This window comes from Rhamphochromis longiceps, linkage group LG23, assembly GCF_057381845.1.
Source record: "Rhamphochromis longiceps isolate RC_006_pf linkage group LG23, R_longiceps_female_GT1.1, whole genome shotgun sequence".
Taxonomy (NCBI): Eukaryota; Metazoa; Chordata; class Actinopteri; order Cichliformes; family Cichlidae; genus Rhamphochromis; species Rhamphochromis longiceps.
Genome location: NC_140578.1, coordinates 43,001,193 through 43,023,077, shown reverse-complemented (window position 1 = coordinate 43,023,077; position 21,885 = coordinate 43,001,193). Strand labels below are relative to the sequence as shown.

The following is a 21,885-nucleotide window of genomic DNA, read 5'->3' as shown; positions in this document are numbered from 1 at the left end:
TTCAACATTTTCCAGCACATTACCATAAAAAGGATGCATATTTCACTTCGCATCACCTGAGTAAGACCACGTGAAAGGCCAAATTAATAAGTCTTCTCATCAGATATTGATGCTTCTTTCTTATGTGACACAAAAAACAGGAGGAGACAGATCTTTGCTTGTGTTGTTTTTTAAGTTCATTCATTCAAAACTAACTGTAAGACGCTTAACTACATTGCAGTCTGTGTTATTGTTGTAGACCTAATTATCACCTTTAAAGTGTTTGTGCTAATAACATCATGTAGAGTAAGACAGGCATAGAGAACAGCACTGACTGGGAGAGGCTTTGAACACATGACATACTCAGATCAATTCAACACTTTAGACTTTAAAAATGCACAAGCGTCTTTCAAAAACCCATTTATTTAATCTATCATCATTGATATTATTATGTACAGTTAGAATGTACTGTTCATCTCCCTTAAATAAACAGGCAGCCTTAAAGTGTGAAATAGTCACTTGTCTACTGTCTCAGTGGCTGATAGTGCCCCACAGGCCTCAATGTCAGCTCGAAGCCATTATGTTTCAATTGTTTAATGAGAAACAGATTTTGAATGAAAGCCAGGAAACTTCGCTAGCACAAAAAAGTGCCTATTCTTTCTTCCCATATGGTTCAGTCATATTACCGTCATTTCCCCCTAAGCTGTTCCCAAAGACACCAGGTTAATACTTGAAAAGGCTGCAGCAATACACAAAAATATCATCAATATTCTGTTTACTTGGTGACAACGTCGCTTTTAGCCTTCAATCAGAAAGCCTGACGTTGGCTAGTTAAGCATCGGGCTAACGTTTAACGCTTTCACTTGAGGGAAGTAACTCGTATTACTGCTACTGCTGTGTAATCTTGGTTCAATTCACAGCATATTCTACAAGTTACCCTGCAATAACTAACTGTTAGAATAGCGCCACCGTATTGTATCGCACTGAGTGCACTTCAATCCTTTATCCCGCGAGTTTGCTAGCTAGCAAAATAATAATACCAATTTTAAACAAATAACATGTGTAACGTACACACTCGAGAAAATTATTTACTAGTACTTACGCAACTCCCCCGTTGTGAAAACGTACAAATCCTTCTTGTATTTTTCGTTTTCCAGCAAACACTCATTAAAACGGCCTCCAGGCACATTAGCGCACTCACCCCCGACTGATCAGGGAGGGGGTGGGGGGTCACACATTGAAACAGACTAACGTGCAGAGGTACAGCCCAGGCAGACAAATGTTGCTTTTAGACTTTGCGACTCGTTTTATTTCTCTATCTGATAAGAAAACTATTCAATCAGATAGTTCTTTGTGGTGAATGAAATACGGTTACAGTTTCAAGAAGTTTTAAGCACCAAATCCGAAATCCAAGCACTGCAATATTAAAATCCAATTCAATTTCTTGTTTGCTCCGAAATCTACGACATGACTATATACAGAAAAGCTTGACATGGTATGCAAAAAAAACCCCGAAGACAATACAAATACAAATACATGAACAAAAAATGTTTTAACTGTCAGTTATGTCATTTTAAAATTTTCCAAAACTAACATTTTCTTTGATTGACTGATATTAAATTGATTAGGGTCAAGTTTAGTGTGAACAATATTACACAAACAAGCACGTGTATGCGCATGCGCACATAGTAGAATCCTTCCATCGCTTCTAATATGTGCGCATGCGCACATATTAGAACCCCTTCGATCGCTTCTCATATGTGCGCATGCGCACATATTAGAATCGCTTCGATCGCTTGTGACGTGATAACTTTGCTTTGATCCTTTCTGATGTCATAACTTTGCTTTGATTCCAAAACCTATAAATAGGAGCGCTCACCTGTTACTTTATGCTTAACGGACGTTGACCTGCAGCAACTAAAACCCTTTTGAGAAGATTTGAGAGCAATTTACGAGAGAAACCAAAACAAGTTCAGTTTTGTTTCTCACCAATTCACAGCGCAAACAGACACATTACACCATGTCAGCCAACCCATCCTTCGGCTCAGATGAGCTTGGAATATCTAAAGGGACCATTTTGGGAGATCACCACATGGTGGAGGCTTTCCTTGGAGAAGGAAGCTTTGGTGTTGTAACGAGATGTCGCGATACAAAAAACAACAAAACTGTTGCTGTTAAAGTCAACAAAAGCGACCCTGAAATTCTGCTCCAGGCAAAACTGGAAATTTTCATCCTGGAGCAGCTACGACGCTTGGATCCAGACAGGTGCAACATTGTGGAATGGAACGGCTATTTCCTCGATGGAGAGCGCATTTGCCTGAATTTCGAACTCCTCGACCAAAGCCTGTCAGACTACATAGGGGATCGGAATAACCAAGGTCTCCCAATGAGAGAAATCAGGCCAATTTTGCATCAGCTCGCAAATGCTCTATTCCACCTGGGTTCTGTGGGAATAGTGCATGCTGACCTCAAACCTGTCAACATCATGGTTGTGAACCGCAGTGAGTCTCAAGTCAGAGTCAAACTCATAGACTTTGGCATCGCATGTAACACCTCTGCAGTGATTCCTGGTGACTGTGTGGGGACAATTGGTTATTGTGCACCTGAGATTATGCTTGGCACTCCATATGATGAAGCAATTGACATGTGGTCTCTAGGGCTGGTAGCTGTGGAGCTTGCTACAGGGGTGCCTCTCTATCCTGGGGAAGACGATTATGATGTTTTGAAATTCATAATTGAAACCCAGGGTCAGCTACCAGATCATCTCCTAGAATCTGGCTTGTACACTGACAGCTATTTCATCGAGGATAACCACAACGAACAGCGCTGGACATTTAAGACCCCAGAACAATTTCAATACGAGACAGATTATCGATCCAAGGAAACTCGATCGATAAAACTTAAGTGTCTCGATGACCTCGAACAACTGCTGAAAGTTAGGCGAGGATCGGAAAATGGCCAAACATTATTTGTAAGGCTAATCAAAGAAATGTTGGCCTTGGATGCAAATCAGCGCATAACACCCTCGGAGGTTCTGAAGCATCCCTTTTTCGACCCTGGCCTCTCAAGGAGAACCCCCTGCACTGACATGAATAGTACAGGGGGAGAACTCCTTGTGCTCTCTCAGCAGCCTTCAAGCTGGAAAAGTCATGGATCACAAAAATTCAGCTGCAGTTTCCAAAACTCAGTTGAATTTCCTCAAAAAGGAGACATCAACACCTCAGCCAACCCATCTGCCTCTGAAGATGATCTTCAAATAACGGAAGGGACCATTTTAGGAGATCACCACGTGGTAGAGGCCTTCCTTGGAGAAGGAGGCTTTGGTTTAGTAACCAGATGTCGCGATACAAAAAACAACAAAACGGTTGCTATTAAAGTCAACAAGAGCGACCCTGAAATTCTGCTCCAGGCAAAACTGGAAATTTTCATCCTGGAGCAGCTACGACGCTTGGATCCAGACAGGTGCAACATTGTCGAATGGAACGGCTATTTCCTCGATGGAGAGCGCATTTGCTTGAATTTCGAATTGCTCGACCAAAGCCTGTGGGACTACATTGGGGACCGGAATAACCGAGGTCTCCCAATGAGAGAACTCAGGCCAACTTTGCATCAGCTCGCAAATGCTCTGTTCCACCTGGGTTCTGTGGGAATAGTGCATGCTGACCTCAAACCTGGAAACATCATGGTTGTGAACCGCACTGAGTCTCCCGTCACAGTCAAACTCATAGACTTTGGCCTCGCATGTCCTGCTTCTGCAGTGATTCCTGGTGACTGTGTGGGGACAACTGGTTATTGTGCACCTGAGGTTATGCTTGGCATTCCATACGACAAAGCAATCGACATGTGGTCTCTGGGGCTGGTAGCTGTGGAGCTTGCTACAGGGGTGCCTCTCTATCCTGGGGAAGACGATTATGATGTTTTAAAATTCATAATTGAAACCCAGGGTCAGCTACCAGATCATCTCCTAGAGTCTGGCTTGTACACTGACTGCTACTTCATCGAGGATAACTACAACAAACAGCGCTGGACATTTAAGACCCCAGAACAATTTCAATACGAGACACATTATCGATCCAAGGAAACTCGATATATAAAACTTAAGTGTCTCGATGACCTCGAACAACTGCTGAAGGTTAGGCGAGGACCGGAAAATGGCCAAACATTATTTGTAAGGCTAATCAAAGAAATGTTGGCCTTGGATGCAAATCAGCGCATAACACCCTCGGAGGTTCTGAAGCATCCCTTTTTCGACCCTGGCCTCTCAAGGAGAACCCCCTGCACTGACATGAATAGTACAGGGGGACAAAACCTTGTGCTCTCTCAGCAGCAATCATCGTTTGGGTGGCCAGAATTCTAGGGGAGCTAGAAATTCTTGTGGAAAAAAAGCCCAAAACAATAACATCAACAAAAACAACCAATGAATGTGGTCTTAAACTTGGGCACAATTTGGCTTGAAATCCATCAACTAATCTCTCAATATTCAAAGCGGAGCAGCAGACAACTTACCATCACATCAGTCCTTCAATCAGACCTACAACAAACGTCTTCAGTCTCTCACCCCAACCGGTCGCAGCAGATGGCCGCCCCGACCTGAGCCTGGTTCTGCCGGAGGTTTCTTCCTGTAAAAAGGGAGTTTTTCCTTCCCACTGTCGCCAAAGTGCTTGCTCATAGGGGGTCATATGATTGTTGGGTTCTCTGTATGTATTATTGTAGGGTCTACCTTACAATAATACATACAGCCTTGAAGTGACTGGTGATGTGATTTGCTGCTGAATGAATTCGGAACTAATTGGAAATCTGGATATTAATTAAATAAACCTGCTTTGAGCATCAATTAATTGTTGTTTGAAATTCTTTATAAATATATAAATATAGTGCCACTCTTCTACTGTTTAAATTGCAACTGTTTAAAACTGACTAATTTATTCATACACTTGAGCATAAACACATGCACAGTAAATGGCCTGTATTTGTACAGCGCTTTACTTAGTGCCCAAGGACCCCAAAGAGCTTTACACTACATTCAGTCATTCACACATTCACACACTGGTGATGGCAGCTACATTGTAGCCACAGCTGCCCTGGGGCGCACTGACAGAGGCGAGGCTGCCGGACACTGGCGCCACCGGGCCCTCTGACCACCACCAGTAGGCAACGGGTGAAGTGTCTTGCCCCGGGACACAACGACCGAGACTGTCGGAGGCGGGGCTCAATCTGGCAACCTTCCAATTACAGGATGAACTGCGAACTCTTGAGCCACGATTGACCTATATACACATATACTTTACAGTACTAGTCAGTGCTTACATACTAGTTCTTTTCCCTACTTTTTCATGCTTACTGGTACAAATGCCTGTTACTAGAGTTAAATGCTATCAATGTATTCTCACAGTTATGGAACTGTACAAATGCATACAAAATAACGCTCACGTAAACATAATTGTGCACTAGTTTGCCCTTATTGCTGCAGTTTGTTTCAAATCACTTTGAATAAAGCTCAGCTTCTCTCAAGCTCTCTCTTACTCTCTCTCTCTCTCTCTCTCTCACACACACACACACACATACACACACACACACACACACTCACTATGTAACGTTTCAGCAAGAAAATACCGCCCCTCCCCCCCACAGTGACACCACCACCACTAGTCTGCACAGCTGACATAAGGCAGCATGGATCCATCCTTTCATGCTATTTATGCCAAATTCTGACCCGACCATCTGCATGTCAGAGCAGAAATCAAGACTCATCAGACCAGGCAACATTTATCCAATCTTCTCATGTCAGATTTTGAGAACTGTAGCTTCAATTTCCTGTTCTTAGCTGACCAAAACGCTCTTCTGCATTCTTTGGTTGCAACAAATGGTTGTATGAGCTACGGTTGCCTTCCTATCAGACATTTTTCTCTGACCGTTGACATCAATAAGGCAGTTTTTCCAAGAGAACTGCCTTTCACTGGATATTTTCTCTTTTTTGTCACCGAAAAGGGTGTCTGTGTTACTTCTTGTCTTATATATATTGTCTCTGTTTTCCTCTGTCCTTTGTCAGAGTGTCTGTTCACCTACCCCCTGTGTCTCCATATTCCCAGTGTTCAAGGTTTCCAAGTGTTTTCCCAGTTTAGGTTTTCATGGTTGGTTCTGTTTGCTACTCAGCCAGAATAAACAGCTCGCTCTTTTTAAAAGTAGGCTCCAGAATGGATGATGGCATGTTCGCATGTCTTTATGCAACACTGAGTGTGCTGAACTAAAGGTAGGCCTAGTTTCATTTTCATGGTCATTATTATCAAGACAATGATTACGCCTTATTCTGATTATTTCTCCCTTTTGGAGGTGTAACGTTTACATGAGGGGTGTAGGAACATTTCCCCCTAAATATTTTTAGATACATTTTTGTTGAAGTCACAGTTTTTGTCGTATTGATGATGCAGCTAGAATAAGTGCTTTTAAATAAAAGAATAACCATTCAAAGTGCTCAGTGGTGAAACTGTAACTCTTTCAGAGTTTGACAGCTGGACAAGTGTGAGGAGAAGTTGCTCTTTGTTGATGGTGGTCGATGCATTTAAAAACAGCCCAAAACGATAGTCCCATAGTCAGGGGGTCGCTGTGGTTTAGGACAATTCCTGAATATTGATAATCTAGATTGGCAAAGCTTGCTGCGCATGTCACTTGAGTCATATTCATAGGTTTGCCATATAATATAGCATGCTGCGTTGTAGTAGGCATGTGTGAGCATATATATCTGTATCAGGCGTTGTTCATCCAGGGATGGATGTGGTCCTGTGTCACTTCGACCAGGTGTGAATTGTCATATGTCCATGTCCTTCTATACAAGTTGGCTTCTTGATCCATTAAGTGCATCAGAGTCCATGCTGTAAGCAGCAGGGCCAAGGTGGTAAACAGAATAATCTTCATGATGACCAGACACACCGATTTCTCTGGTGAGTAGACTACAGGTGAGAAGTAGAAGGCGGGATATACCCAATCAGCCCTCCCTTCACCTGTAGATCACCAAAGAGTCGGGGTGGTGGTGTCTTTTAGGTTATGCTGTCACTCACTTCCACTTTTTTGCAATGGCTCTGGTGGATCCAAAAGGGCCTCTCAGCGATTTTGCAAACTGTTGGCGTCATTAGGAGTACTTGGTATGGACCTTATCGCCTGGGTTTAATCTGCAAGAGACTCTTTGTTGTGCTCTGGTGGACATCTCTAAACACCATCATGAGTTCAGAATCAGAATCAGAAACTTTATTGTCATTGTCACGAGAACAACGAAATGAAGAATGGTCCCCGATCATTGCATCATCCCTAGCAATATCAAAATATAAATAAAACAATAAAATTCAATAAATAAAATAGATAGAATACTTAAAATACTAATAAGATGTAACAGTAAAACATTCACATACATTCCCACACACATGCTTCAGACCGTGCATAGATTAACACAAGAGTGGCGTGATGGACATTTTTTTTGTAGTATTCAGATGTGTTATTGCAGTTGGATAACAACTGTGTTTGAGTCTATTAGTCCTTGCTCTGATTGCCCTGTACCGTCTGCCTGAGGGCAACAGTTCGAACAGGGAGTGGCCAGGATGTGAGGTGTCTTTTATGATGTTTTGGGCCTTTTTAAAACAGTGGGCGTTGTGTAGAACGTCCAGTGTGGGGAGAGGGCAGCCAGTGATCTTTTGGGCGGTGTTAATGATCCCTTGGAGTGCTTTCCTCTGAGCCCCTGTGCAGCTAGTGTACCAAATACATATGCAGTAAGTTAGAACACTCTCAATGGTGGCTCTGTAGAAGGACACCAGCAGTCTCTGTGTGATGTTATTCCTCCTGAGAATTCTCAGGAAGTACAGTCTCTGTTGGGCCTTTTTCAGGCTTCAATTTCAACCCAATTATACTCCTCTGGGCTTCACCTTCCCACTGGCCCCTGTACCCTTCTCAAAGTGTCCTTTGTTGTCTTAAATCTCCAGCAAACACAATCTGTTTCTTCTCCGTTTCCTTTCAGTATTTTCCTTGTAGATTAAGTCCCAGCCAGGCAAAATATCACATTCAATGCCTTTAAACAGTTATGTCACACTGTTCTTACCAGCCTGCTGTTAATTCTTCAGGTTCACGATGCTCTGTTGGTCTTCATCAGGAGATTGACTGTCCTTTGAGCTTCTTCTCAGGATCGGGACAAGTGGGAGGTCAAGCTGTAAAATTTTAAGCCAAACTTTGGCTTGTTTTTTCCCAATTATGTTAAATCTATGGTTTTGCTGCTATGCTCAAAATTCTAGGTTGAGGAAAGTCCACCTTTATCTATTTGTGGCCTATATTAACACACTAAACCATACCATTAATATCATTTTCATGTCTTTTCTTAAAGCCTCCATTGCTTCATCTGGCTAGAGTCTGTCTCTTCTGTTTTTCTCTCTGGGTGCTCACTCCTTCTATAGGCATGCAAAGGTCCTGTCACACACACACTTCCTGTTACTCTCTTTTGTGTTTCTACAGGCTAATCAAACTCATTTTGCATTTACAATCTACAAACCCTTTGTAATTCTACTAACTTTTGATCTAACATGTAGCGTTATTTACACAATAATTTCATATTTTAATAAAATCCATGTATATGCATATCCATGTCCAAGAATAAACACTGAAAGAGAAACACTTCACTGTTGAGGTGTTGAGTTGCACAAACCACCTGCAACTCAACACCTCAAAGACCAAGGAACTGGTTGTGGACTTCGGGAGGTCCAGAGAAGGTCCACTGCCGGTTCAGATAGAGGGGGAGGAGGTGGTCAACAAGTACAAGTACCTCGGGCTGTGGGTGGACAATAAACTGGACTGGTCATGCAACACAGAGCACCTGTATAAAAAAGCCCAAAGCCGACTGTACTTCCTCAGGAGGCTGAGGTCTTTTAACATCTGCAGGAAGCTCCTGAGGATGTTTTACCAGTCAGTGGTTGCTGGAGTACTTTTCTATGCTGTGGTGTGCTGGGGGAGCAGCACAGCAAAGAAGGACTCATCCAGGCTGGAGAAACTGATCAGGAGGGCTAGCTCTGTGGTCGGCATGAAGCTGGACACTCTGGTGACAGTGGCAGAGAAAAGGACACTAAAAAAACTGCTGGACATTATGAACAATGCTGCTCTGCACACGGCCATTAACAACCAGAAGAGTCTGTTCAGTGACAGGTTGCTTCTCCCCAAGACAAGAACTAACAGACTTAAAAACTCCTTTGTCCCACACGCCATCAAACTGTTTAACTCCTCTCTGGAGGGGAGAGGGAGGGGAGACAGGAGGACAAAGGAGGGGGGAACAACTAAGCTGTAGTGCCTCTTCACCTCACTGTGCAATACCTTTGTGCAATACTTTTGTTAATAGTCAGTGGTGCAAATAGACCTCAATACTTGAAATGTGCAATTCACTTGTATTTTTATTTTTTATTCCTATTTATTCTATTTATCCCCTTCGTATATTTTATTTATATTTATATTTGTCTCTGTATTTATATATGTGTGTGTATGTATGTATATATATAACATTCATTCTGTAACTGTAACTTCTGTCGGTGCTGTGCTTTTGGAAACCGAATTTCCCAGAGGAACCCACCCAAGGGATTAATAAAGTTCTATCTTATCTGATTATCATATGAAGTCTAATGAAAGCTGTTAATCTGTTAATATCCTGTTAATCTGCAAATACAGAACATGCGACTTTAAAGCATCCAGCAAAGTGATAACTGTCCTCTGCCCACTAAGTAGTGACTCTACAAAAGATTATTTTCAATATCATCTTTATATTATATTTAGTTATTCTCCAGCGCAACAATGTAAGGAGCTCTGTGATTGGTTAGGAAAGGACAGACTGGCCACCTCGATTTTTCTTCACTGCACATTGATCCATAGCTTTGCTCTGTAAAGGCTAACAAAGTGCTTTTGCTTTACAAAGACATTCAGCGTCGGTATTCACTCTTTTAAAATGCCACTGAACACTGGAGTGAAATGGAGCCCTGATCCTCAGAGTTTTATTGTTGCTAACATTTCTTATAGATAGCACAGATAGTGCCCCACTGCAGTAATCACTCATGTCTAGATATTCCTGTTAAAAAGGAGTTTTTCCTCCCCACTGTAACATGGCAAACATAGCAAACGGATAAACCAGCTGAAGCTTCAGACAGCCGTCAGACAGTGAAACACTGCCATCTGCTGGACTCCAATAACAAAGACGCTGCTTTGACGGGTGAGGGAGTTTCAACAAGTCTGCAACGACTCAAGCATCAAACTACAGAACTATTATAGCGGACATGGTGCTCTAATGACTGCTTCATTAACGCAGGTCAGAAAGGATCAAACATATCAATAAATTATAAAACACAAAACGTCTCTTATTGCCCAGGGCTCAGGAAGTGACTGTGTTCCTTATAGCCTATTAAACCTTAGCAGGTTATTTTGATGTGTTACAGATGAAACAGCTATCCAGTAACATTCAGCTACAAAAATGCTTTTTTATAATTACTTTTTTACAGCTTCGTATTGTAAGATGGTGACAGATGTACCCTTAGGCCCCCTCCTTGATTCAGAGAGGGTCTTTCCCTTTTCACGTAAATGGCCTCCTTGACTCCGCCCTCAAACCAGCGTTCATTGCAGTTATTGTTGACAATCACATTGTATCGTGTAACCATCCAGCTCACATATTCAATGTAAATGATTTGTTGAACTCAAGACATGATGAATGTTCCTGCATTAAAACACATCCAGCCTAGTGTTCTCACTCTCCCTAAATGGATCTGTTACATTAGTGATATGTGGGAGTTGTGTTTCAGTCTTTTCCACATGAGGACATTTACATTTAGTTTTTGCTTTACTGATGAGTGGCTGGTTAACCTGCAGTGGTTGAAGTATGTGTCGGTCGTCTGGAAGAGTAGGTGTAGAAGACGTCTTTAATGAATGTAATGCTCTGAAGGTGTCAGTGATTACTGTGAATTCATTATAAAAGTGGATTTCAGTGAATAAAGACAGGCCCTCATGGTGAAGCTCAGGTGTCCATAAAGTGTAACAGGAGAGCTGTGTCATACTTTCAGAGATTTTACATGAGCCAGTCTTTCAAAAAATACATAAATAAATAATTCATTCATTCATCCACAGAAAACACAATGCTCATATCTGAAAGTAAACTCTGATATATATCCCCGACTAGAGTTAGTACTAAATAAAGGATCGCCCCAAAATGACTAAATATATAAAGACACTCTCCAGAAGAAGTTAAAGGGATTTTATTTATTGTACAAGCAATATCTTCACAAGAATTACAAATTCTGCAGACATATTACCTTCTTACTGAACCTGAATAACTCACACACAGACGTGTCTGCTGCTTATCTTTGTTCAAACATGATGTTTTATCTTCTCTTCAAAACACATTACTCATCTTTCTGGCATCGTGTTACATGAAAACACCTGCATTCTACCTGTGTCATTGTACCACAAAGACAATGATTGCAACACTGTGCTTGCAAAATAGAAGAAATAAGACGACCAGCAAATACATAAAAGATGGTAAAAGTGATTCCATCTTTGTGTCTCCTCCCATTGTTTCCCCAGTCTGTCTAGTTCCCATATTCCCAGGACACCGCTGGACAACAAGTGGGTATTCCAAGACTGAGAGACAGCCAGAGTTGGCAAAAGATCAGACATTCTTAAGTAGAAGTAAAAATACTATTGTTCCAGTGAAAGTTAAAGTACTGATTCAACTTCATTACTCAGCTAAAGCAAAAAAGTACAGGCTCGAAGCGCTTACAGAGAAAAGCATACAACAGAATGCTGATGGCGGCAGTAACACACACTTGGAGGAGAGGCTCCAGCCGTCCATTCCAGCCCTATCCCTAACATTAACTCTAACCATAACTTTAACCTTAACCCTATCAGGTCTTGTTTTACAAAGCGATTCATGATTAGAACAAAAAACACATTTACACATACCAATGATCTGTCACATAGCATCGTTACCTGTTGGGATGAGAACGTGTTGTTTCCAGAGCACCACAAATTGGGGTGTCTGTAGCTCAGGTAGAGCAGGAAACCTACTAATCAGAAAGTTGCTGGTTCAATCCCCGCCTGCTCCAGCCTGCATGCCAAATATCCTTGGGCAAGATGCTAACCCCAAGTTGCTCTCCGATGCATCCATCGGGAGGATGAATGCGTATTAATGTTAGATAGAAAGCACTTACAGAGAAAAAGCATAGAAAAAAGTGAGTGCATGAATGAGGCAAGTTGTAGAGAGTAGAAAGGTTTTATACAAGAACCAGTTCATTTACCGTTATATTTTAGTTTCATTTTCAGTTCTGTACTTTTTACATGTAATATTGATTCATTAGATTGACTACATGTATTAGACCTAACTTGCTGACAGCAAATTTAAACGACCGTAATAATTTATTTTCAGCGTCTGAAATATTTATTTAGTTTGTTTTTTGTTTTCTTTTTGGCTCCTGATATTAGTCAACTACTATTTGTCAATGTTGAACTAATAATGAATCTAAGAAAAGGTATTTGTCACGGTTGGCCAGCGTCAACCGTGGGGATGTGAGGAAGGAGGAGCCAGGCACGGAGCTCTGAATGCAAGCAGTGCGTTTATTTACAGTGAATGGAAAATAACAATAAATCCGCAGTGCGTTCCCGACTCCCGTGAAATGTCGTCTTCCCAGTGCTAGTGTTCCTTGTCTCCGCTCCTCAGTGTCTGAGCACCCCGTGCTCGCTGCCCTCTCGTCTCCACGCTTCTCCTGGGGAGATAACAAACAGGCAGCCGTAAGACACATACAATGCGGCAGACTATCCGTACTGACTGGCCGAGAGACTAACGTGAAGTCACGCAATGATCCAGCGTCAGAGAGAGCGCCACCGCATTCTTAAGTAGCTCCTCCGACAAGGCTTGATCAGCTGTGTGATGGTCTTCAGGTGTGGCCAACCACCTGGCAGGGCCACACCCACCAGGCCTGAAGGTGCCTGTAAACAGGTGCTCTCAGAAACGCCGGCATCCACACACACACACACACACACACACACACACACACACACCTGCAAGCAGGGAGAAGGAGGGACAGCACACCAAAAACACACATGTCCATAACTGCTGGGTCGTTTAGACTCCTGAGCTGTGCACGAGGGGTCGACCACCCACTGGAAGGCCGGGCACTCGTTTTCAACCGTAATATACCTGATGTGCTCAGGTAACCTGTAGCTCCATGAAACCTCTGTCACACCAGGGCGCATAAAAAATGATGCTTTAAGAGACTGATGGGATCGGGCAGCAGGGAAAACATCCACAAAATGCTACCTTCAGTTTGACTCCCTAAGACTACCTAAACTAAGTAGAGTCATTACATGCTTGTTAAAAGCAAACTCTCATATAGTTTTTAAATGTGCTTCTTTCATTACAATGACTAGATAAAGAATGTGGCACTGTCTCTATTTAACACTGGCTACCCCAAAATGTTTCCAAACCTTCAACCGTAACTTTCAATGAGAGATTTTTAGATACGGTTATTGAAGCTGTGGGGTTAATTTTTTAAGTAACACGAGACGAGAGGCAGCAGCATACACACAGAGCATCAGTGATAGAAAGCTAGGCTAACATAGGGTAGCTACCTGTTCAAGGAGAAACATGTATAGGCCCATCTCAAGTGCCAGTGAACATCTAAATGATTCAGGGAAGACTTTGGAGAAAGTGCTGTGGGGAGATGAAACGAAATTATGTGGCTTTAACTGACCTTTTGAAATAGGAGTGTGATGCAAAAAATAGCATCCCTGCAGTCAAGCAGAGAGATGGAAACATTATGATGTGGGCTACAGGACGACTTAGTCGGGGTTCCAAGCAGTCAGGAAATGTGACATCGTCAGACTGCAGGCCACGGATTGGCTTTTGTCTTTCACTAAAATCAAAACTGCAGTTTTTTTAAAACCCTGCAACAAGGCAAATAGCTGCACAACACCGTGGTTTCCAAGTGTGACAAAAAGCCACAGATACATCATCGCTGCGACGTCTTCCTTTGTTGTGGCATTCGTGTTGCTCATAAATGACAACATGGACATCGGGCCGCTTTGCTGTAATGACCCCACGCACATTAGGTGGTACTTGATTGTAATGGAAAATGAGTCACAGCAAGCTGATCTGAGTATGTACTAATGGAGAAGTGCTATAAGATCACGGAGTGGTCTAGTCAGTCTCCAGACATCAGTACTGTAGAAAATCTGTGGAGGGAGCTGAAGTTTCAACTTTCCAAGTGGCAGTCAAGAAACTTACAGGATTTAGAGAGTTTCTGTAAGGAGCAGAGGGTTAATGTTTGTGTGTCCTCACTGTAAAGACTGCAGGTTACTGGAGCGTGTCGTGTCATGTTTCCTGTTGCTCTGAGGTGCATCCAACAAATACACAAATCATTTACCACTAATAATAACACCTCCCCCACTTAAGTGTGTTCAACAGGAAGCTAAAGACTGGTGCTGTTAAAGTGTTCAAAAAACAGCAGGAGCTCGGTGTGAGGCCACAGTGGGCCAAAAAACACAAGATGACCTCCAGCAAGGACAAAATGTATCTGGACGTCTCTGTGAGCATCTGTCTCACTGTGTAAGTGTAGCACAGTGTCTGTGTGTGCATGGCTGGGCAAGAGAAACAGCACAACTGAAAGCCAGCACTCAGACGAGGACCCGGTGCATCGTCTGTCTCATCTCAGCCAGTTTACTTACAAACTCTTTAAGTTTGAATTTTAAAGCCAACAATGTGCACAGGGCAGTGATATTTAAAATGAAGGTAAACTATTCCAATCTCTGCAGCCCCAATTGTGTATCACACACACACTAAGTTCTCCTCCTGCCTTCAGCCCAACCGTTGAGCGCGATGACAAATAGAGCCGCAGAATTTTGCTGCTGTGTAATTAAATTGAGACGTGGGGTCAAAATTCCCACCTAGATTGAGTGAGATGAAATAGAAATCGGCTCTCCTCTAACTGACTTTATAGAAATAATTACATCAGCTGCATTTATAACTGTTATTAAATAACAGCAGCACACGAGAACTAAAGTGTAATCCCAGCACATTTCGCTTCGCTTGCACTGATTCTTTAGAGATGACGACCGTGGTGGGTAATTAAGGGCAAACAATATACAAGTGGCGTGAAAAATGGAGGCTGCATTACCTTTCCAAAGCTTCCTTTCCCGATGGCCCGCAGTATCTGGAAGTGGTCAAAGTTTACTGTGGAGAAAATGAGAAGCAGTTAGTGAGAACGTGTCAGTTTGAGCTGAGCTATAAAACAGGGAACATGACATGTACAGCACTGTGCAAAAGTCTTGAGCCATCCCTCATTTGCTTCCAGGGATCCGGACTTCCCTGTAATCTTTAAAGTGGTATTAAGGAATAGCTCTCCAGGCTTTTTAAAGTGTTTCTGATTTTTAATCCAGGGCTTGTATTTGACCACTTTTTGTCAGACACCTAAGTCACGGAAAGGACCAGAAAACTTAACAAAGAACCAATTTTAAATTGTATCTGTACACATTTACTTGCAGCCTATTGCAAAAAAACAAAACCCCACATCATTTGTTCTCACTTCTTTAGTTGAAGAATGCAGTTAATAACACCGTTAACACAGACTGACCTGGCAAAACACGAAAAAATAAGGGGGTGGTTCAAGACTTTTGCTCGGTACTGTATGACAAATGCAAATGTGCACTTCACAATGTATCGCTGCACTTCGGCAGTACTGTGCAGATTAAATGTTTTTTCCTTCCCGATGCATGTGAAAGGTTAAGACTTACATCTCCAAATGTACTGGAACTGATTTGAAGCAGAGGACTCAGCCACACTGTTACTATGTACTGCATAAACACGTTTACCGATGAAGGTAAAGCAGACGCTGTCCTGACTGTGTGGCTAAATTTTGTGCTGAAAGCATCAAATCAATTGAATATGATTAACTTGCTATGAGAGGTTTTTACTCCAAGTGTGACTTTTTCTGGCTTCATACACCTTTCAGGGTCAAATTCAAGCACTTTGTAAGCACGTTTAATGTCCATTTTCAACATTTTCCAGCACATTACCATAAAAAGGATGCATATTTCACTTCGCATCACCTGAGTAAGACCACGTGAAAGGCCAAATGAATAAGTCTTCTCATCAGATATTGATGCTTCTTTCTTATGTGACACAAAAAACAGGAGGAGACAGATCTTTGCTTGTGTTGTTTTTTAAGTTCATTCATTCAAAACTAACTGTAAGACGCTTAACTACATTGCAGTCTGTGTTATTGTTGTAGACCTAATTATCACCTTTAAAGTGTTTGTGCTAATAACATCATGTAGAGTAAGACAGGCATAGAGAACAGCACTGACTGGGAGAGGCTTTGAACAGATGACATACTCAGATCAATTCAACACTTTAGACTTTAAAAATGCACAAGCGTCTTTCAAAAACCCATTTATTTAATCTATCATCATTGATATTATTATGTACAGTTATAATGTACTGTTCATCTCCCTTAAATAAACAGGCAGCCTTAAAGTGTGAAATAGTCACTTGTCTACTGTCTCAGTGGCTGATAGTGCCCCACAGGCCTCAATGTCAGCTCGAAGCCATTATGTTTCAATTGTTTAATGATAAACAGATTTTGAATGAAAGCCAGGAAACTTCGCTAGCACAAAAAGTGCCTATTCTTTCTTCCCATATGGTTCAGTCATATTACCGTCATTTCCCCCTAAGCTGTTCCCAAAGACACCAGGTTAATACTTGAAAAGGCTGCAGCGACACACAAAAATATCATCAATATTCTGTTTACTTGGTGACAACGTCGCTTTTAGCCTTCAATCAGAAAGCCTGACGTTGGCTAGTTAAGCATCGGGCTAACGTTTAACGCTTTCACTTGAGGGAAGTAACTCGTATTACTGCTACTGCTGTGTAATCTTGGTTCAATTCACAGCATATTCTACAAGTTACCCTGCAATAACTAACTGTTAGAATAGCGCCACCGTATTGTATCGCACTGAGTGCACTTCAATCCTTTATCCCGCGAGTTTGCTAGCTAGCAAAATAATAATACCAATTTTAAACAAATAACATGTGTAACGTACACACTCGAGAAAATTATTTACTAGTACTTACGCAAACTCCCCCGTTGTGAAAACGTACAAATCCTTCTTGTATTTTTCGTTTTCCAGCAAACACTCATTAAAACGGCCTCCAGGCACATTAGCGCACTCACCCCCGACTGATCAGGGAGGGGGTGGGGGGTCACACACTGAAACAGACTAACGTGCAGAGGTACAGCCCAGGCAGAGAAATGTTGCTTTTAGACTTTGCGACTCGTTTTATTTCTCTATCTGATAAGAAAACTATTCAATCAGATAGTTCTTTGTGGTGAATGAAATACGGTTACAGTTTCAAGAAGTTTTAAGCACCAAATCCGAAATCCAAGCACTGCAATATTAAAATCCAATTCAATTTCTTGTTTGCTCCGAAATCTACGACATGACTATATACAGAAAAGCTTGACATGGTATGCAAAAAAAAAACCCCGAAGACAATACAAATACAAATACATGAACAAAAAATGTTTTAACTGTCAGTTATGTCATTTTAAAATTTTCCAAAACTAACATTTTCTTTGATTGACTGATATTAAATTGATTAGGGTCAAGTTTACTGTGAACAATATTACACAAGCAAGCACGTGTGCGCATGCGCACATATTAGAATCCCTTCGATCGCTTCTCATATGTGCGCATGCGCACATATTAGAATCGCTTCGATCGCTTGTGACGTGGTAACTTTGCTTTGATCCTTTCTGACGTCATAACTTTGCTTTGATCCGAAAACCTATAAATAGGAGCGCTCACCTGTTACTTTATGCTTAACGGACGTTGACCTGCAGCAACTAAAACCCTTTTGAGAAGATTTGAGAGCAATTTACGAGAGAAACCAGAACAAGTTCAGTTTTGTTTCTCACCAATTCACAGCGCAAACTTTACACCATGTCAGCCAACCCATCCTTCGGCTCAGATGAGCTTGGAATATCTAAAGGGACCATTTTGGGAGATCACCACATGGTGGAGGCTTTCCTTGGAGAAGGAAGCTTTGGTGTTGTAACCAGATGTCGCGATACAAAAAACAACAAAACTGTTGCTGTTAAAGTCAACAAGAGCGACCCTGAAATTCTGCTCCAGGCAAAACTGGAAATTTTCATCCTGGAGCAGCTACGACGCTTGGATCCAGACAGGTGCAACATCGTCGAATGGAACGGCTATTTCCTCGATGGAGAGCGCATTTGCCTGAATTTTGAACTCCTCGACCAAAGCCTGTCAGACTACATAGGGGACCGGAATAACCGAGGTCTCCCAATGAGAGAAATCAGGCCAATTTTGAATCAGCTCGCAAATGCTCTATTCCACCTGGGTTCTGTGGGAATAGTGCATGCTGACCTCAAACCTGTCAACATCATGGTTGTGAACCGCAGTGAGTCTCAAGTCAGAGTCAAACTTATAGACTTTGGCATCGCATGTAACACCTCTGCAGTGATTCCTGGTGACTGTGTGGGGACAATTGGTTATTGTGCACCTGAGATTATGCTTGGCACTCCATATGATGAAGCAATTGACATGTGGTCTCTAGGGCTGGTAGCTGTGGAGCTTGCTACAGGGGTGCCTCTCTATCCTGGGGAAGACGATTATGACGTTTTGAAATTCATAATTGAAACCCAGGGTCAGCTACCAGATCATCTCCTAGAGTCTGGCTTGTACACTGACAGCTATTTCATCGAGGATAACCACAAGGAACAGCGCTGGACATTTAAGACCCCAGAACAATTTCAATACGAGACAGATTATCGATCCAAGGAAACTCGATCGATAAAACTTAAGTGTCTCGATGACCTCGAACAACTGCTGAAAGTTAGGCGAGGACCGGAAAATGGCCAAACATTATTTGTAAGGCTAATCAAAGAAATGTTGGCCTTGGATGCAAATCAGCGCATAACACCCTCGGAGGTTCTGAAGCATCCCTTTTTCAACCCTGGCCTCTCAAGGAGAACCCCCTGCACTGACATGAATAGTACAGGGGGAGAACTCCTTGTGCTCTCTCAGCAGCCTTCAAGCTGGAAAAGTCATGGATTGCAAAAATTCAGCTGCAGTTTCCAAAACTCAGTTGAATTTCCTCAAAAAGGAGACATCAACACCTCAGCCAACCCATCTGCCTCTGAAGATGATCTTCAAATAACGGAAGGGACCATTTTAGGAGATCACCACGTGGTAGAGGCCTTCCTTGGAGAAGGAGGCTTTGGTTTGGTAACCAGATGTCGCGATACAAAAAACAACAAAACCGTTGCTATTAAAGTCAACAAGAGCGACCCTGAAATTCTGCTCCAGGCAAAACTGGAAATTTTCATCCTGGAGCAGCTACGACGCTTGGATCCAGACAGGTGCAACATTGTGGAATGGAACGACTATTTCCTCGATGGACAGCGCATTTGCTTGAATTTCGAATTGCTCGACCAAAGCCTGTGGGACTACATTGGGGACCGGAATAACCGAGGTCTCCCAATGAGAGAACTCAGGCCAATTTTGCATCAGCTCGCAAATGCTCTGTTCCACCTGGGTTCTGTGGGAATAGTGCATGCTGACCTCAAACCTGGAAACATCATGGTTGTGAACCGCACTAAGTCTCCCGTCAAAGTCAAACTCATAGACTTTGGCCTCGCATGTCCTGCTTCTGCAGTGATTCCTGGTGACCGTGTGGGGACAATTGGTTATTGTGCACCTGAGGTTATGCTTGGCATTCCATACGACGAAGCAATCGACATGTGGTCTCTGGGGCTGGTAGCTGTGGAGCTTGCTACAGGGGTGCCTCTCTATCCTGGGGAAGACGATTATGATGTTTTAAAATTCATAATTGAAACCCAGGGTCAGCTACCAGATCATCTCCTAGAGTCTGGCTTGTACACTGACTGCTACTTCATCGAGGATAACTACAACAAACAGCGCTGGACATTTAAGACCCAAGAACAATTTCAATACGAGACACATTATCGATCCAAGGAAACTCGATATATAAAACTTAAGTGTCTCGATGACCTCGAAAAACTGCTGAAAGTTAGGCGAGGACCGGAAAATGGCCAAACATTATTTGTAAGGCTAATCAAAGAAATGTTGGCCTTGGATGCAAATCAGCGCATAACACCCTTGGAGGTTCTGAAGCATCCCTTTTTCCACCCTGGCCTCTCAAGGAGAACCCCCTGCACTGACATGAATAGTACAGGGGGACAAAACCTTGTGTTCTCTCAGCAGCAATCATCGTTTGGGTGGCCAGAATTCTAGGGGAGCTAGAAATTCTTGTGGAAAAAAAGCCCAAAACAATAACATCAACAAAAAAAAGCAATGAATGTGGTCTTAAACTTGGGCACAATTTGGCTTGAAATCCATCAACTAATCTCTCAATATTCAAAGCGGAGCAGCAGACAACTTACCATCACATCAGTCCTTCAATCAGACCTACAACAAACGTCTTCAGTCTCTCACCCCAACCGGTCGCAGCAGATGGCCGCCCCGACCTGAGCCTGGTTCTGCCGGAGGTTTCTTCCTATAAAAAGGGAGTTTTTCCTTCCCACTGTCGCCAAAGTGCTTGCTCATAGGGGGTCATATGATTGTTGGGTTCTCTGTATGTATTATTGTAGGGTCTACCTTACAATAATACATACAGCCTTGAAGTGACTGGTGATGTGATTTGCTGCTGAATCAATTCGGAACTAATTGGAAATCTGGATATTAATTAAATAAACCTGCTTTGAGCATCAATTAATTGTTGTTTGAAATTCTTTATAAATATATAAATATAGTGCCACTCTTCTACTGTTTAAATTGCAACTGTTTAAAACTGACTAATTTATTCATACACTTGAGCATAAACACATGCACAGTAAATGGCCTGTACTTGTACAGCGCTTTACTTAGTCCCCAAGGACCCCAAAGAGCTTTACACTACATTCTGTCATTCACACATTCACACACTGGTGATGGCAGCTACATTGTAGCCACAGCTGCCCTGGGGCGCACTGACAGAGGCGAGGCTGCCGGACACTGGCGCCACCGGGCCCTCTGACCACCACCAGTAGGCAACGGGTGAAGTGTCTTGCCCCGGGACACAACGACCGAGACTGTCGGAGGCGGGGCTCAATCTGGCAACCTTCCAATTACAGGATGAACTGCGAACTCTTGAGCCACGATTGACCTATATACACATATACTTTACAGTACTAGTCAGTGCTTACATACTAGTTCTTTTCCCTACTTTTTCATGCTTACTGGTACAAATGCCTGTTACTAGAGTTAAATGCTATCAATGTATTCTCACAGTTATGGAACTGTACAAATGCATACAAAATAACGCTCACGTAAACATAACTGTGCACTAGTTTGCCCTTATTGCTGCAGTTTGTTTCAAGTTGTTCTCTCTCTCTCTCTCTCTCTCTCTCTCACTCACACACACACACACACACACACACACACACACTCACTATGTAACGTTTCAGCAAAAAAATACCGCCCCTCCCCCCCACAGTGACACCACCACCACTAGTCTGCACAGCTGACATAAGGCAGCATGGATCCATCCTTTCATGCTATTTATGCCAAATTCTGACCCGACCATCTGCATGTCAGAGCAGAAATCAAGACTCATCAGACCAGGCAACATTTATCCAATCTTCTCATGTCAAATTTTGAGAACTGTAGCTTCAATTTCCTGTTCTTAGCTGACCAAAACGCTCTTCTGCATTCTTTGGTTGCAACAAATGGTTGTATGAGCTACGGTTGCCTTCCTATCAGACATTTTTCTCTGACCGTTGACATCAATAAGGCAGTTTTTCCAAGAGAACTGCCTTTCACTGGATATTT

At 42.5% G+C, this 21,885-nt stretch overlaps 1 protein-coding gene and 1 long non-coding RNA gene across 2 annotated transcripts; one reads left to right on the top strand and one right to left on the bottom strand.

Moving 5' to 3' along the window:
• Positions 1-1,723: 1,723 nt before the first annotated feature.
• Positions 1,724-20,310, top strand: LOC146642728 (uncharacterized). The gene is made up of 3 exons (XM_085399316.1): positions 1,724-4,271; positions 12,695-12,765; positions 17,959-20,310. Exons 1-3 carry the CDS (start codon positions 2,000-2,002, stop codon positions 20,308-20,310), a joined length of 4,695 nt encoding a protein of 1,564 aa, XP_085255442.1. The 5' UTR covers positions 1,724-1,999.
• On the bottom strand, positions 12,361-13,187 carry LOC146642729 (uncharacterized). The gene is made up of 2 exons (XR_014909571.1): positions 12,820-13,187; positions 12,361-12,740 (listed from the first exon to the last, which is right to left on the bottom strand). It is a non-coding gene; the product is annotated as an uncharacterized LOC146642729 (long non-coding RNA).
• Positions 20,311-21,885: the final 1,575 nt, after the last annotated feature.